At 43.1% G+C, this 17533-nt stretch overlaps 2 protein-coding genes across 2 annotated transcripts in view; one reads left to right on the top strand and one right to left on the bottom strand.

Annotated features, from left to right (window-relative positions):
• Window positions 1-11447, top strand: part of Polr2b (RNA polymerase II subunit B) — a 32906-nt gene extending 21459 nt beyond the window's left edge. The window contains exons 17-25 of the mRNA XM_041671199.1: window positions 1665-1761; window positions 2702-2796; window positions 4516-4766; window positions 4847-4936; window positions 5149-5256; window positions 7271-7384; window positions 7621-7781; window positions 10149-10344; window positions 11189-11447. Coding sequence (XP_041527133.1) covers window positions 1665-1761; window positions 2702-2796; window positions 4516-4766; window positions 4847-4936; window positions 5149-5256; window positions 7271-7384; window positions 7621-7781; window positions 10149-10344; window positions 11189-11278 — 1202 coding nt within the window. The 3' untranslated portion in view covers window positions 11279-11447. The remainder of the gene's footprint in view (window positions 1-1664; window positions 1762-2701; window positions 2797-4515; window positions 4767-4846; window positions 4937-5148; window positions 5257-7270; window positions 7385-7620; window positions 7782-10148; window positions 10345-11188) is intronic.
• The window catches only part of Igfbp7 (insulin like growth factor binding protein 7), a 58922-nt gene continuing 52752 nt past the window's right edge, over window positions 11364-17533 (bottom strand). The window contains exons 3-5 of the mRNA XM_041671202.1: window positions 14068-14184; window positions 13391-13517; window positions 11364-11623 (exon numbers count right to left, since the gene is read on the bottom strand). Of these exons, the coding sequence (XP_041527136.1) occupies window positions 11604-11623; window positions 13391-13517; window positions 14068-14184 (264 nt within the window). The 3' untranslated portion in view covers window positions 11364-11603. The remainder of the gene's footprint in view (window positions 11624-13390; window positions 13518-14067; window positions 14185-17533) is intronic.

Below are 17533 nucleotides of genomic sequence, written 5' to 3'. Positions count from 1 at the left end.
GGTCAGGTGCCTGGGTACAGGGATTACAGATGGTTGTTAGCTGGACATCAGTCAATTGGGAAGCAGAGGCATGCAGAGGTCATGCAGTTTGAGGCCAGTCTGGTTTACAGATTGAGTACCAGGTTAGTCAGGTTTATAAAGCGAACCCTGTCTTAAAAAACAAACAGAACCCCCCCCCCCCCAAATTAGATAGCTGTAGTTGTGTGTGCTCTGTCCTTCCAGTGATCTGTGTGTCTGAGTTTTTGCGGCTTCTGTTACTTTGGCTCTGCAGTATTGAAATCAGGCAGTACTTCTTAAGCTCTGATTGCTCTGTCTGTTTGGGGTCTTTTGTGCTTTCAAATGAATGATGAGATTGCTTTTCCTGGGTCTGTGAAGAATGCCCCTGGGACTTTTGTTGGTAAGGCACTGACTGTGTAGCTTTCCCTTGGTAGTGTGGCCATTTCCACAGTATTAATTATTTGGTCCATGGTCCTATGAGGTCTGGTGTTTCCCTCAGTTTCAACACTTTTTAGTACTTTAATTTACTATGCTGTGTTAACACTTTTTTCTTTTCTAGAAAAGTCTTTTGTAGAACAGGCTGGCTCACTATGTAGCATAGACTGATTTTCCTACTTATGCCTTCTGAGTGCTGGGACTAAACTATGGGCCACCATTTCTGGCTTCTTAATTCTTTATACAGTATCAATCTCTTGTTATTTATCATACTGTGTGTGGGTGCCACATCATGCCATGCGTATAGATTATAGGAGAGTTTTGTGGGGTCAGTTCCTCCCCTTTTACTTAGGTTCCAGGATCAGACTCGGGTTGCCAGGCTTGCACAGCCAGTGCCTTTATCCTTTGAGCCATATGCTGACCTTCTTTCTTTTTTCCTGTTTCCTTCCTTCTCTTCTCTCTACTCTCTCCTTCCCTCTCCTCTCTCCTCCTTCCCTATACTCTTAAAAGATAGGATAGATGGTCTTATGTTATACAGGCTGTTCTCAAATTCCTGAATTTCAGTGATCCTCCTGCCTCAGCCTCCCCCTGAGTGTACTAAGAATTAATTGTGGCTGGAAAGACCGCAGCAAGCTGCGGTGAAGTAGGAGAGATCAGCAGGGTAAGACCAGTTTCATATTTAAAGCTAGAATTTAGAGCTGGGCAGTGGTGGCGCACGCCTTTAATCCTAGCACTTGGGAGGCAGAGGCAGGTGGATCTCTGGGAGTTCGAGGCCAGCCTGGTCTACAAGAGCTAGTGCTCCAAAGCTACAGAGACACCCTGTATTGAAAAAAAAAAAAACAAAACAAAATCAAAAACAGCAACTAGAAATTAGGAGACAAGGGTCTCAGGCTTGAGTTCTTTGCTTATACACTTCAGAGTCGTACATACGTACCTTTGACCCATGAGAACAATACTTGTTTTGTGTAAGACTCAGAGTTCCTGAGAGGATCGAGGAAGCACTCTGACTACAAACCGACTTAGATGTAGAACTACTGATAGTAAGGATGGAGTCACTGGGAGTGACAGTTTCACTAGCAGAGGTTCAGGGAGGAATAGACATTGACAATTTCCATAATAGAAACATCCAAGCATTTGTGACAAATACGATTGAAGAAAATGGATTTCAAATAAAGGATGGATTTTCCTGCCACCCAGATGGTCCTTAATGTGTGTTATTCCATGTACTGCAGGAATCAACTCAATTGTGGCTATTGCTTCATACACGGGCTATAATCAAGAAGACTCCGTTATCATGAATCGTTCAGCTGTGGATCGAGGCTTTTTCAGGTCAGCTTTTGGTAAAATTTGTGGAAACACAGATATAGTGAAAATAGATTTTTTAAAACAGTTTTTAAAAATGGGCTTGACTGTTCTAATCCAAAGGCAGAAGACCTGGTTGGTGTCACACAGCTCCAGACAGTGGTTCTTGTGTCTCTGGGTTTCAGATGTGATATTTTAAATGTCTTTCTGTTGTAAGCAAATATATTTGCATTTAGGTAATGCAGAAACATCTAAGGAAGAAATAAAAATAAACCTTAGAATTCCAAAATAACTCATAAAATTATGGTGCATTTTCTTTATATTTGTGTTTGTTCTCTATACAGTTGTGGTTGTTTGTTCACTGTATAGTTCAGGCTGGCCTTGAACTCACTATGTAATCCAGGCTGACTTTGATGTCATGGTACTCCTTCTGCCTCTGTTTTCTGAGTGTTGGGATTACAAAGTGCCCCACCACATTTGACTTCCTAGTTTTCTCTATTTTACTGATGCAAAGATTCATCTTAAATATGTAGCATACGAAGGTTGCTTGAAATACAGGGAATTTAGAAGAGAAAAATTTCCCCCTTTGTAATTTTATAGGCTAGCACTAGGACTAAAGCGTGGACATTTATGGCTTCATATAAAAATGCCTCAGTGGAGATACCTAAGCAGACCTGGGCTGGGCATTGCTCAGTCCTGTTATGAGAGGACCTCTGCCTCTGGGAGCTGGACTTACCTGAGTCCCTCCTGATCTCCCCTGCGATGGCAAATGTTTACAGTTGTCAGTCAGAGGCTCCATGGAAAGCCCATTTAGGACTGAACCTTGACACTAGTACATAGTGACTTTTGTCCCTGTTTTTTGGTTCAAATTGTCTCCCAAATATCAGTTAAGCGAAATACCGTTGCTGTAATCTAAGCCCTCTTACTAAAAGAAAGTAGAAATCACCTTTGGAACTCTTGTTTTTAGGTCTGTTTTCTACCGATCATACAAAGAACAGGAGTCTAAAAAAGGATTTGATCAAGAAGAAGTGTTTGAGAAGCCGACCCGTGAAACATGCCAGGGTAAGAGACACCGACATCAAACTGTGGTGCTTACAGTTGATTTGCTGTAAATGCCTGTGCAGTGTGGCCAGGTTGTGCCACCGTCCCTCTGTAATGTGGGAGTGGGTATCCTGCCGTTCTCTTAGAGCTCAGGCTTCAGAGCATTCTGGCTTCAGATATTTCCTCCCTACAGTCTGTGGGGAAGACAGGTTAGGAAAGCAAGAGAGGCTGTGTGGTTTAGGGCCACGCCTCCAGCTGCATCTCTCTGTGCTCTTTGTTCCTATTCCTCAGTGTCTCCTGAACTGTGGTGCAGGCTTGTGGGATTTACCAGCTAAATATTGCTAAACATTTAGAAATGGTGAAAAGCTATCTAGCGGTTCTTGTTTCTTCTTGCTCCCAAGGTATTTAAAAGGTACTCTCAGGGGATTGATAGGATGCCCTAGGAAAATGGGTTGTCTGCCACAGTTTGACTCCTGATAGTATAGTGGGAAGGTATAGTGTGTTTTCTTTCCTTAAATTCTTTCTTTTACTGAATACAAATTGGGTGGTTCTGTGTAGCCATAAGTGGGTGTTTGTGGAATTAAGATGCACACCTCAGCCGGGCATTTGGTAGGCACCTACCTTTGATCCCAGCATTTGGTAGGCACCTACCTTTGATCCCAGCATTTGGTAGGCAGAGGCAGGTGGATCACTTAAGTTCGAGGCCAGCCTGGTCTACAGAGTGAGTTTCAGCACTTTTACACCAAGAAACCTTGTCTGAGGCGGAGGGGGATGGGAGCACAGCTAATGATTTCTGGGAGAATATGTAAAGGACACAGGCATTTTCTCTTATGTAACAATGGCTATACATTTAAGCAAGCCTCCAGGAAATGTGTCTCTGAAATCTGGCTTTCTACTGAATTTCTTCTTCTTCCTCTTCCTCCTCCTTTTTGTTTTTGTTTTTGTTTTTTCGAGACAGGGTTGCTCTGTAGCTTTTGAGCCTGCCCTCGAACTAGACCAGGCTGGCCTCGAACTCACAGAGATCCACCTTCCTCTGCCTCTCCAAGTGCTAGGATTAAAGGCGTGTACCACCACCACCTGGCTGCTGCTGCTTCTTTTAATTATTTTTATTTTCTGTGTATGTTTTGTTTTGTTTTTTGAGACAGGGTTTCTCTGTGCCTGGCTGTCCTGAAACTCTCCGTGTTCCACCACTGCCTGGCTGTGTATGAGTGTTTTGCTTGCGTGTGTGACTAATAACTATGGAAGTCAGAAGAGGGCATCCAACTAGAGTTACAGATACTTAGGTGCTACCATGTGGGTTCTGGGAATCAATCTTTGGTCCTCTGGAGGAGCAGCCAGTGACCTAAACTGCTGATCCATCACTACAGACCCATTCCCTCCCCATGGTCACATTGAAATAAGGATTTTGATTTGTAGTCTTTGCTGACCTTGAACTCATAGTGATCTGTCAGCTTCAGCCTTTTGAGTGCTGGGATTAAGGGCATGTGCTACCATGCCCAGATATAGTAGATTTTTGTTGTTGTTTTTAATTTTGGTATCAGAGTGCCGAAGTTTATAGAGTTTGTAATAAGGACAGTAATGAACAGGATTTGTGGCATTAGCAATTTCCTCTGAATTATCACTGATTTGGAACATAGTTATGTATGCGGTTTTTCATGCTTGTTGGGGGAATTATGTGGCATTTTAGATACTTTTCTTTAGTGTCTCTTTTAAGAAAAGTCCTTGTCTGTTTCCTCACAGGTATGAGGCATGCCATTTACGACAAGTTGGATGATGATGGTTTGATAGCTCCAGGGGTTCGTGTATCAGGAGATGATGTTATCATAGGCAAAACAGTCACCCTGCCTGAGAATGAGGATGAGCTGGAGAGCACCAACCGTCGGTACACCAAGAGAGACTGTAGCACTTTCCTCAGAACGAGCGAGACAGGCATTGTGGACCAGGTTATGGTAACTCTCAACCAGGAAGGATATAAATTTTGTAAAATAAGGGTAAGTATAGCTTTATTCATGAAGATTGTTTTAGAAAGTAATTGCATTTCAGGTTCTAACCTATTCTTGTGTGAAATCAGGTACGCTCCGTTAGAATTCCACAGATTGGAGACAAATTCGCTAGCCGACACGGTCAGAAAGGCACTTGTGGTATTCAGTATAGACAAGAGGTAGGTGCCTTTGGTCTTTCTCAGGCCTAGCCCAGAGTTGTATTAAAAATTAATTAAAGTTTTCTGTAACTTGATTTTTTTTTTAAATTTTAGTGTTTGTTAACCTACCATGTTGAAGAGAATAAGACACAGAGTCATTTGAATAGTGTGAGCTCTAGCTATGTCTCTGAGAGATTCCAGTATCTTTAAGTCTCTTAAAATTTTCTTTGTAGGATATGCCTTTCACCTGTGAAGGCATCACTCCTGATATCATCATAAACCCCCACGCCATCCCCTCTCGGATGACCATTGGTCACTTGATTGAATGTCTTCAAGGGAAGGTAAGATTTTATCTTCAAAAACAATAGGTTCCAAGTTGATCTTTCTTTTAGCATGGTCATCATTTCTCTGATATTTGAGACAAGATACTTTGTTAAAATATAATATATTTTCCTGCTTTCAGATTGGTTGTTATCCTATCTTTTCATCCTTTATTATTTTTAAGAAATTTTGAAGCCGGGTGGTGGTGGCGCACGCCTTTAATCCCAGCACTCGGGAGGCAGAGGCAGGCGGATCTCTGTGAGTTCGAGACCAGCCTGGTCTACAAGAGCTAGTTCCAGGACAGGCTCCAAAACCACAGAGAAACCCTGTCTCGAAAAAAAAAAAAAAAAAGAAATTTTGTGTGGTGGGCGGGTTAGGAAGATGACTCAGTGGGTGAGAGCATTTGCTATGTAAACATGAGGATTCAAGTTCATTCATGTAACAAGCCATAATGCCAGGGTCTGGTAAAATGGCTCAGCAAGTAAGGGTGAGTGTTACAAAGCACGAAAACTTGAGTTCAGACCCGAACTCACATGATGGAAGGACAGAACTGATCCTTACAAGATGACCTCTGATCTCTGCATAAATAGATTAAATATATAAATAACCAGGGTCTGGGAGCTATAACCCCAGTGCTGTGATGTGTGTGGAGACAGGAGAATCACTGTAGCTTGTTGGTCATTAGGCCAGCTTCAAGTTCAGTGAATGAGACTTTCTCAGGGGAATAGGAAGAATGCTGGACCAAGAAACCTCATGTCTTAATTGTCTCTGTTGCCATGATAAATAAAGCATCGTGACTAAAAACAACTTGAGGAAGAAAGGGTGTTTTAGGGTTTCTATTACTGTGAGTAGATATCATGACTGTGGCAACACTTATAAAGGAAAACATTTATTTGGGTGGCTTGCTTATAGTTTCAGAGGTTTAGTCCATTATCATCATGACAGGGAGCATAGTGGTGTGCATAGACATGGTGCTGGAGAAGGAGCTGAGTCTGCATCTTGAGCCACAAGCAACAGGAAGTCAACTGTGTCACTTCACTGAGTGTAGCTTCAGCATAGGAGACCTCAAAGCCTACCTGCACAGTGACTCACTTTCTCCATCAAAGCCACACTTCCTGGTAGTGCTTCTCCCTTTGGCTTGCCCAGTTTGTTTTCTTGTATGCCCTAGGACCACTTGTTCATGGATGGTACCATTCCTGGTGGACTGAGCCCTCCCATAGCAATTACTAATCAAGATAGTGCTTCACAGGGTGATCTGGAGGCAGTCCCTCAGCTGAGGCTCCCTTTCCCAGGTGACTCTAGCTTGTTTCAGGCTGACAGACTAGCTGACTCACCTGATGTCCTCTTCTGGTCTCCACACCTGGGTGTGTGTTCTCTTCCCATATACGTATACGTGCACCAACACACTCCATGCGTTTGCATATACAAAAATTGCAAAGTTTTGTCAAGTAAGAAGTTTTGCATAAGTACCTTGTGCTAGCTGCCATTGGGATTCAAGACAAAATTTTTTTTTTCAAGATAGCATACAGCTTTTACATACATTTGTAGTAATAGCAGCTCTTTTCTATAAATGAGTTAATTCATGGATGGTTAGCTCAGTGTGGCTTTAGGAATATTAAATTTTTGGTATCAACTGTATATACATCTTTCAGGGAAAGTTTTTCTGGTTTTGGGTATCTTGTTAAAGTAGAATAGTGGTAGTCAAACACATGAATGTCTGTTTATGACAGTGTCATAAGCGACTTAATGGCATGTCATTTTAAGACATTAAGATTTTTCCTTGAGTGTCTTAGTAAATGATCCCACATGGTCCCATGGATAAGACTTGTCTTAGAGAGCTTTTTAGCCTTTTTTCTTTTGTGGGGGGGAATTACTTTGTTACAGATATCTTAGGTAAAATATTAATAAAATGAATCTCAGTATATCACAATTTTTATAATAGGTTTTAATTTTAAAATCTTTTCTTCTATAGGAAATATTAGTTGAGTATATCTTTATTGGTCTGTAATTTCTCTCACATGCTTTTATTCCAAGGTCTCGGCGAACAAAGGTGAAATTGGCGATGCCACTCCATTCAATGATGCTGTCAATGTGCAGAAGATCTCTAACCTTCTGTCTGATTACGGCTACCATCTCAGAGGAAATGAGGTACATTTACTATCACAAAGCACCTTGTTATGTGTATGTAGCAAGCATGTTTTGTGTGGTGCACTTTGAGTCTTTAAAAGAAAGCCTTTACGTGGACAAGTCATTAGCATGCAGCATGATGAAGTTTCACCAAGTAAACACATCGATGGGTCGAAATCCCACACCGAGGAAAGAAATTACCCAGGAAGTTTATATGCCTTGAAAGTTAAATGCAGAAAAACTTGTGTCTGTTTTAGGTCCTCTACAATGGATTCACTGGTCGAAAAATCACATCACAGATTTTTATTGGCCCCACTTACTACCAGCGTTTGAAGCACATGGTGGATGACAAAATTCATTCTCGAGCTCGGGGACCTATTCAGATCCTTAACAGACAGCCCATGGAGGGCAGATCTCGGTAAGCGAGCTACGTCGTCAGAATGTATTATTTAACTAGCCCTTTCACTTGGGAATGCTAAGCACGTTTAAAAGTAGACAGTGGTTTTCTGCCTGTGTTCCGTCATCTCGCTTTAACAGTTACCAGCGTGTGGTGTCTAGTTTCTCTGTGCTTATCCCTCCTCCCTCGCACTAGCCCCTGATAGCAGGATTCTTTTCCTTCTCTTTCTTCCCTAAAGTCAGGACTGAACATTCTAGGCAATGAGCCAGAACCCTGCTTATCTCTGATTATGTTCAGAAAATCCAGTCATCATACAACTTCCTTTGTAAATCTTGAGATTTAGCTGTACAGGAGTGGCCATCGTATCTTTATCTCAGGACCCTTAGAGAACGTAGTCTCAAATTTAAAATGTTTATTTAAAAACAATGGTAAACCTATTATATATTAGTATATGCTTAATGAAAAAATCAGAATATTTCTTTTTATTCTTTTTTATTGAGTCATCATCTCTCCAGCTTCACCAAGTTTCGTTTATTAAAGGGTAGTTTAATGAAAAATCTGAAGCCTTACCAGTGGATGTTTTTCTATTTACCTAGTAAAATCATTGATTTACTGGAATGTAGGTTCACACTTCTAAAGGCTCCGAGTTTGGTTCCTAGTACTCATATGTTGGCTCAAATCTGTAACTCTAGCTCCCTCTTCTAGTCTCTGAGGGCACCAGGCATGTAGGCGCTACTCATGGTACTCTACTCATACACAGATGTAGGGTACTCACACATACACATCAAAAAAAAAAAAAAATCTTACCAGAGTACCTCCTAAATATTACCAAATATCTAGGGGTCAGGTTTACCATATTGCATTTTTGTTTGTTGGTTTTTTATTTTATTTTGAGACAGGGTTTCTCTCTGTGGTTCTGGCTGTTTTGGAACTTGCATATATGTAAACCAGGATGGCCTGCTCCTCAGAGTGCTGGGATTAAAGGTGTGCAACACATGTAGCCTTATTGGATATTTTTTAGAAAGCTTTGTGTGGTCAGGATATAAATAAAGGCATAGCTTGCAATTGGTGTATCTTCTAAGTTCCTTTTAAATATTTCTCAGTTTTAATTTTACATGGTGTGTGTATGTGCACGTGTGTATGCACACGCACGTGCATGTGGGTGTCAGAGGACAACTTGCTGGACTCAGTTTCCTTCCTCCACCACGTGGGTTCCAGGAGTTGAACTGGATGCATCTTTACCACTTAGCTTTCAGGGGACCTTGGCTTCAGTTGCCCTCAAACTTTTTTCTTTGAATTTTATGAGTTGAGAAAACTTGATTGTTGGTCCTGGGGAGAGCTTACAGTCTGGATGCGCTGCTTGTACTCCAGGCCTGTGACTTCCTGGTCTCTCTAAGGAGGTAATTGCATTTGGAGGCTTAATGAGATCTGGAGTTTGAGGTTTGGGTAGTAACATTTTCTGGCATTATTTACTTCTAGCATCTGGTAGCTTTTCTTTCTATGACTGTAGTAGCTGTTGATCATTGTGTAAAACCTTTGAACTAGAGAGTACAAACTGATGAGAGTCTAACTTTTACTACAGACACTTCTAAGGCTGTTCCGTCAGCTAGTACCTGGTGGTGTAGTTCCTGTAATAGAGGCAGGGTAAATGCTCTCTACCTCTGTTTGTCAACTTTCAGTATAGTAAGTTCATATGTAGCATTGTTTGAGGTTGACTTCTGAGGCTTCGTTGTAGTAATTTGTTCAGTAGCTCTTGAGTTCACAGGGGCATGTGTTACATTAGGGAGGCCATTGTTAAGCGCTTGTGTGGCCGCTGAGTGCATGTCACTTGGGGAAACTGTAATCATTCACCTACTCCGTGCATTTGTGACTGCACTTATCATTTCTGGCTCAATTGCGGGGGATCCCTTAGTGAGAAGCTGTTTTATTTAGATTGTCTGTTTAAATTCACTTTCAAGTGTATAATTGAATTCTAGAAAGTTAAATGATAGCATGATGAGCCTTTGCTTTGTACCGCACTGTAGTTGATGAGGAAATGGTATGCTGTACTGGGGCACGTTCTCTACTTCATTTGGAGACCTCCTGATGTATATTGAATGACTGGTTCTGCTCCTCCTCACCAGGCTAGAGAGGTTGCTAGGGCAATCAAAACTTGGTCTGTACTACTACTTCACTCTTGTCTTTAGTCACAGAGGCCTTGATAAGAAAAGATTAGAACAGGGCTAGTGGGATGCTCGGTGGGTAAAGGTGCTTGTTGCTAAGCCTAACGTTATGATTTCAGTTCCCAGGAGAGAACTGACCTACATGTGCAGAGACACTGGCATTTGCATATATACACAATAAATAAATAAATAAGTACAAAACACACTCTTGTTTTCTTATTGACAGTGATGGTGGCCTTCGTTTTGGAGAAATGGAACGAGATTGTCAGATTGCCCATGGTGCAGCGCAGTTTTTAAGAGAAAGGTTGTTTGAAGCATCAGATCCATATCAAGTTCATGTTTGTAATCTCTGTGGAATAATGGCAATTGCTAACACTAGAACTCATACTTATGAATGCAGGGGCTGCCGAAACAAAACCCAGGTACGTGTACACTTTACTCTGTTTGATCAGATGTTCTTATGCTATGGTCATGACAGATTTAGTATGGTGGAACAGGCTGGGATTTTCAGCTTTGATAGCAGGTCTCTAAGATTACTAGTTTTACAAGGAAAGATAATTTCACTTTTCTAAAACAAGCTTAAAAACAATTTCTCTAAGCTGCTCATCTCTGAAATAGTAAGGTCTTGCAGGAGGAATTGTAAACAGTTTTTAAAATATGTGTATTGAGTATATTTTGCCTGTATGTATGTCTGTATGTCTGTGTACTATGTGCATGCCGTGCCCAGAGGCCAGAAGAGGGCATCAGATCCCGTGGGACTGGGGTTACAGATGGCTGTGAGCTGCTTTGTGTTTGCTGGGAATCCAATCCTGGTCCTCTGGAAGATCAGCAAGTATTCTTAACCATTGAGCATCTCTTCAGCCCAACCAAGAGCTTTACTTAAGCCTTTACTTAAAATCCATCGACTAGGGGCTGGAGAGATGGCTCAGTGGTTAAGAGTGTTGGCTGCTCTTCCAGAAGTCCTGAGTTCAATTCCCAGCAACCACATGGTGGCTCATAACCATCTGTAATGAGATCTGTCACCCTCTTCTGGCATGCAGGCATACACGGAAGCAGAATGTTGTATACATAATAAATAAATAAATCTTTTTAAAAAAAAATCCATCGACTTGGAAGGGTGAATGTTTGTTGGCAGAAAGGAGGAACTCCTAGGACCTGCCGGGACAGAGGCTGAGGCACAGGACGTTTGCACGTCTCGCCTGAGTGCGGCAGAAGGTGGGGTCTTTAGTACAGTTTTGCTGATTACTGTTTCTTTTCTCTCTGCAGATTTCTTTGGTGCGAATGCCTTATGCGTGCAAACTGTTATTCCAGGAGCTTATGTCCATGAGTATCGCACCGCGAATGATGAGTGTCTAGTTCTGTTGGGAGTTCACGGCGAGGCACTGTAAATATCAGTATGTTGTTTCTGCGATTGTTGTTTTAAAAAAATGACAGAATGTACTACTTTTGTGATAAGAATTTTATTTGTTTTGTTTAAAGCTTTGCATGCTTTTTGTAAATAAACAATAAATTTTTGTAGATAGTCTTGTTGTGTTATCTTTGATTCTCTGTGTAAAACCAGCTGGATGTAATAAAGTGTTAGTGGATGAGCTTAAAAGAAACTTGGCAGGCGAGAGGAGGGGTTAGAGCTGTCAGCTGTCTGGAAGCACTCTTAGCTACATAGGCTAATGTGTTTGCAGGTTTATAGCTGAGCACCTTGACCTGTTGAAGAAGAAAGAAATAGAAATTAGTTACATCCAGTAACTAATTAGTCAGTTTCTAAATCAATGAAAATGTTAAATTATGTGGCTAAAGGGCAGGGGCATGGTAATGTGCCTGTAGACCCAGTATTCAGGCTGAGACAGGAGGATTGTTAAACCCGGGAGTTAAAGGCTAGCCTGGGCAATGTAGGGAGACCTCCTCCACCCGTTCTCTCCCTCTCATTTCTTTCTCTCTCTTTCTTTCTTCCTTCCTTCCTTCCTTTCTTTCTTTCTTTCTTTTTTTTTATTTTAAGAAAGAGTCTCATTATGTAGCTCTGGTAAATCTTGAACTCATGACTCTCCTGCCTCACCTCCCAGGTGCTGAGAATTTAGGCATGTGCCAGAGATCTCATCCTTTCATGAAAACAAACAAGGGCCTAAGGGTAGCTCTGCAGTTAAGAGCACTGGCTGCTCTTCCAGAGGACTTGGGTTCGATTCCTAGCAACCACATGGTAGTTCTCATCTGTCTTTAACTCCAGTCGTGAGGGGTCTGATGCCCTCTTCTGGCCTCTGAGGGTATTGCATGCACGTATCACAGACATACATGCAGGTAAAGCACCCATACCACATTAAAGTGGGAGGGGCGTGAACAAGCATGGGGATAAAGGATGCGGGAGTAATCATAAGGACATGCTAGAGTCCCGTGGACTGGAGCTGTGTGGGTTTACATGTAAGAGCCAGTGCTGCTGTCTGGTCGTGTGTGTGGGGGTTCCCATAAATGTGCAAACCCACAGAGGCGAAGGAACTCTGCAGTCAGCTCACTCAGAGCCTCAGGAGGGAGGGGGATGCTCCCGAGCTGAGGTGTCCACAGGTGACCAGCTCTCAGCTGTGTCACTGCCTGGCGGGAAGGGATCTGACCAAACACACTGTTCCTCGATGATTCCTGCCCAGTGAACGGATTAACCCTGCTGACAGGAGGCTGTGTTCTTCCTGGTCTAATGGAGGGCCTAGTCAGACGGCATTCCAGTAGAGCCGTCTGCACCTAAAAGCAGCACCCTGGGACACGGGAGGGTGGGTTCTTTGGAGGAAGCTTTTTAGCAGTGAAATAAAATGAGTATTTGCCAACATGTTTAAGATTTACTTTTATTTCTTATTCATTCGTAATGCATTTTCTATGAACATACGCCATACACGTATAGATGCCTGTGGAGGCCAGAGGACATAGCAGCCCCTGAAGCTGGAGTTACAGGCAGGCAACTGTGAACCATCCCACGTGGGCGCTGAGACTGGAACTCGGGTCCTCTGGAATCGCAGGACATGTCTAGCTTTTTTTTTTTTTCTTAAAAGCTCAAAGTGAAGGACCAAACTGACCACAATGGCCGGGCGGTGGTGGCGCACGCCTTTAATCCCAGCACTCGGGAGGCAGAGGCAGGCGGATCTCTGGGAGTTCGAGACCAGCCTGGTCTACAGAGCTAGTTCCAGGACAGGCTCCAAAACCACAGAGAAACCCTGTCTCGAAAAAACAAAAAACAAACAAACAAAAAAACCCCAAACTGATCACAATGACTTCCTCTTAAGTGGATATGGAGGAGTCATAACAACGGCAACGTCGACGGGAGTTACAAGCCACCCAGCCAGGTCTGAGTTTTGATTCTTTGATGTGAGGTGAGGTGGAAGCTGCTCAGTCATAGGAGCCCTCAGTCAGCCACATCCTCCTGGAGGCGTGAGGCCTGGTTAATATACAGACCTAAAGCCCTCACCTCTCAGTTTAAATGGTCAGATGACTTACCTTTCTTCACTGGTATTTCGTGTAAGGCACCAACCACTGTAATTTTGGCCGAGGCTGAAGCCTGTCCTTGGGAGTTGGCTGCGTGGCACTCGTATTCTCCAGCGTCTTCCTGACTGAGAGGAGATACCTGTGGACGATAAACGCTCTTTAGTTCTCTGTGGAGGCTTCCGTTACACGGAGGGTCCCCAGGGTGAGCAGAAGGTTGGGAGTGAGCTGCTGTGAACTGCTGTAAAGTCCTGTGCCAGGGCCTGTGGGGCTCTCCTATCCGAATGTCACAGGTGGCTCTTGATCACAGCCTGAAAGCTGAAATTTGGATAGCTGCACATACCTGCTGGAGGGGAAGCCATGCTGGGTGCTAGGATCTGAGTAAAACTCACAGGACCAGCCGTTAAGTGAAATCACACACTTGTTAACCAATAACCGAAATCAGTGCTTGAGCTGTTTAGTTCACCGTGAGGATTCTGTTTCGAACTTAGGCAGACAGAATTCTCTTATTTTTTCCTAAGACAAAGTAACTTCAGCTCCTCCATTATTTCCCGCATTTGTATCTGCAGCACCACGCCAGGGATGCTCCCAAGAAATGGGAGGAAATAGTCTGGGGCAGGGGACCCGTGACGTGTGCCAAGTACTGTGTCCGCTGCTGAGAATGAAACCTGCCAGCTCTCGGTACTACTCACCAGTACCCAGCCAGTCACTTCATGCTTCTCTGGACCACCGCGGGTCTGGATAGCCAGGTTTTCCCGGTCACCAGGCAAGAGTTCTGTCCTTTGGACTCCAGAGTGGTCCCTTTTTACCTGAGAAAACAGAAGGAGAGGCTTGGTTCTCTGCAGAGAAACATCAAGTTGGAAACCACATCCTAGACCGCACAAGGTGCCCACCAGACTATAATTCGATGAAGCCAGTGATCTACTTGGACCCTTCCCTTTCTAATACTTAGGAAACAGTTGTTTCTTCCACTTTAGCAGTGTGGTCTTTTGTTCAGAGACAGGGTCTCACTATGTAGCTTTGGCTGGCCTGGAAGTCAGAATATAGACCAGGGGATCTGTCTGCCTGTCTCCCAAATGCTGGGATCAACGGTCTGCACCACCGTACCCAGCTTTTAAGCACCACTCACTAAAGCCCTTGGACAGTTCGCTCCTTGGTTCTGAGCTTTTTTTGTCTTCTGTGCCATGTTGGACTGGCAAGTTGCTAGTTTGATGTTTGGGACCTTGGGGGTCCTTCCTGTAACAACCTCATCAAAGAGAAGCAGAAGCTGAAGTCCAGAGCACAGTCTACCACTTGCTCTGAGGGCTAAGGAATCATGAAACAATTCCTGAAGATCATAACCCCAAGTCGCGTGTTGCCGTGATAAAGCCTGCCTGTTTCTGTTCATACCACGGCTAGATGCAGAAGGCTGTGGGTGAAGGGGAAATTCACTTCCCTTGGTGTGTGGCCAATCCTTACTTCATGTCTGTCCTTTCCCACCTATTTTGAAGGTCAAAGTATGTTAATAAGAACTCTGGAAAATATGTAGAGAACATAGAAGACTCTTTTTTGGGGTAATACATTTAGCAGTTCAGTTTCAGTATAAATATTTTAAGGCGTGTGGTAACGGAATTTAAAAAGTACACGAAGCAACAATATTCTTTAATTCCATCTAGGCCTCTTTAAGAGCCAAGGCAGTGTTTATTTTGATTGTCTTTGTAATGACACGGCTGTACAGCATCAGGTTTCTTTCCTTCTATAACAAAGTGCATGCTCATCTTTTTCTAACTTCCCCTCGTGTTCCCTGAACGCTGACAGAAAACGAGATATCTAGTGTCTCAAATGAAAGCTATGAGGATGTGCACAGACAGGCATTTTTTTCCTTGAATCCTCCTAGCTGCTGGTGAAACAGTTCATGTTAATAAAATAGGTACTGTCTGGGGAGAAGCAGTTTATCACCAGAGCCTGCAGACTCCGTGTAGGGTAGACAGGGACCTAGGGAGCTCTAGGTCAAAAAGTAGGGTGCAGATCAATTAAGGAAGACACCAATGTCACCTTCCGCCCCCCTCCCACAAGGATTCTTTGAAAAAACATCCCATTGTGTTCACAAACGGTCAACTGGGGGAGAATCAGAGAACCCGTGAGGTCATTTAGGCATCTAGCTGTTCTATTTTAATCTGTTTTGCAGTATCTTTTGACGCTTAGCTCAGGTTGGCTTCAGACTCACCACCCTCCAGTCTCAGTCCCCCCAGGACGTACTTCAAGACACCTGGCTCAGAGTTTGGTTGGGTTACAACAGATTTTTCCAGAATCTTGTTATTGTAAATAAGGTACAGATTTTAAAAAGTGCCAATGACTCCAGAACTCTATACATCTTTGGATGTGGTTATTTGTTAGCACTATTATTTTAATTCTCTTAATGTGCATACATGTGAGTTTGGGTACCGTTGGAGGCCAGAAGAGACAGTTGTGAGCTACCTGGCGGGTGCTGGCACCAAACTGATGCCCAGCCCACGGTCCTTGCCTTCTCACCCCTCTGGTTTCTGCTCAGACTGCTGGGATTATAGGCTTCTGTTGTCACACATGCCCCAGCCTCTAGTGATCTCTTTTATCCAGACCCTGCTTCTGTACTTAAACCAGATCTGAAACAGCATGTGATCTGAAATAGGTCTGAATTCCTAACAGTCTGGCTGCAGGGGCGTGGAGAGGCAACAACTGGCCTATGCAACTGTCTGGGTCAGTGACTTCAGATATTTTGCCATGGCCCAAACAAAGCAATGTTTTTTTAATTTTTAAATTTTATTTTATTTTTTGTTTTTCAAGACAGGGTTTCTTTTCTTTTTTAAAAATTGCTTATTTAAAGAAATAAAACATAACCACCTCAGAATCTCAGAATACACTATAATAGTTCAGTTTATTTTACCTACTACATATTAATGTGTTTTCTTTTGTAAGACATGGTTTCCCCATATAAGCCAGACTGGCTTCAATCTGTGACCTTCCTCAATCTCCCCTAAATACTGTGGTTTAATGCACTAGTTTTAATGCCTGACATATACGATCTTTTGTTTCATTTTGGTTTTAAGTTTTTTGAGAGAAGGTCTTAGGTAGCCCAAGCCAACTTCAAACTTGCTATGCAGTTAAGTCTGTGTTTGAACTGATTCTCTTGCCCCATCTGCCGAGTGTTGGGATTATAGATGTGAGCCCCCACACCCTGTTTATCTTTTAAAAGAACAAGTTAATGCTAGAAACAAACTATATTTACAATAAAATATATGTATTTTCTTTTTTCTTATTTTTCTCCATTCCCCTCCCTCCGTTTCCCCTCCCCTTCTACCCTCTCCATGGTCCCCATGCTCCCTTGCCTTTTTCTAGGTCCCATGTAGTTTAGATCCATGTATGTCGAGACAGGGTTTCTCTGTGTAGCTTTGGAGCCTGTCCTGGAACTAGTTTTTGTACACCAGGCTGGCCTCGAACTCACAGATTCTCCTTCCTCTGCCTCCCGAGTGCTACGATTAAAGGCGTTCGCCACCACTGCCCAGCACAAAGCAATGCTTTTTAAAGTACGTTGGGATTTGGAATATATCAAACTGTTATATGATACCTTAATAAGAAGTAAATGTGATGCTTTGACACATTCTGAGTTCTGGTTTTTATTTCCTATGAGAACACGGGTAGCAATCGCTGTATTAGTTCCAGGTCTCCTTGATGGTTGTATGCTGCCGTTCGGAGCCCATTGCTTTCGGTCATGTGTGAGGCACAGCACACTGAAAAGGTACAGGAAAATCCCCGGAGCTTCCCACTTTGGTATTTACTCCTTTCTAGTTACCGAGGAAACTTTTTTTTTAAAAGACATGTAGCCCAGGCTGGCCTTAAACTTGTTAAATAGCTAAACTTCTGATGCCCTTCCTGCCTTGAGAGCCGGTATTACAAGCCATGTGGCACCATGTCCTGTTTCTGTCATGCTGGGGATCCAACCCAGGGCCTCATACATGCTGGGCAAGCACTCTACCAACTGACTGGTTCCTCCCACAGAGGATAGAGCTTAAGGCCCTAGCACATGCTAGGCCCTAAGTTCAACCCCAGCATCGCAAAAATACACAACAAAACAAGCACCCAGAAACTCAAAACTTTTTTTTTCCAGTTCTCTCTAACACCCTAGCCCTAGCTCCTACCCTC

The sequence above is a fragment of the Microtus oregoni genome, unplaced genomic scaffold (genome assembly GCF_018167655.1).
Source record: "Microtus oregoni isolate MIOR12 unplaced genomic scaffold, Mior012 000021F_ref0000039, whole genome shotgun sequence".
Taxonomy (NCBI): domain Eukaryota; kingdom Metazoa; phylum Chordata; class Mammalia; order Rodentia; family Cricetidae; genus Microtus; species Microtus oregoni.
The sequence above is the reverse complement of the archived record's forward strand: the minus strand, read 5'-3'. Positions and strand labels throughout refer to the sequence as shown.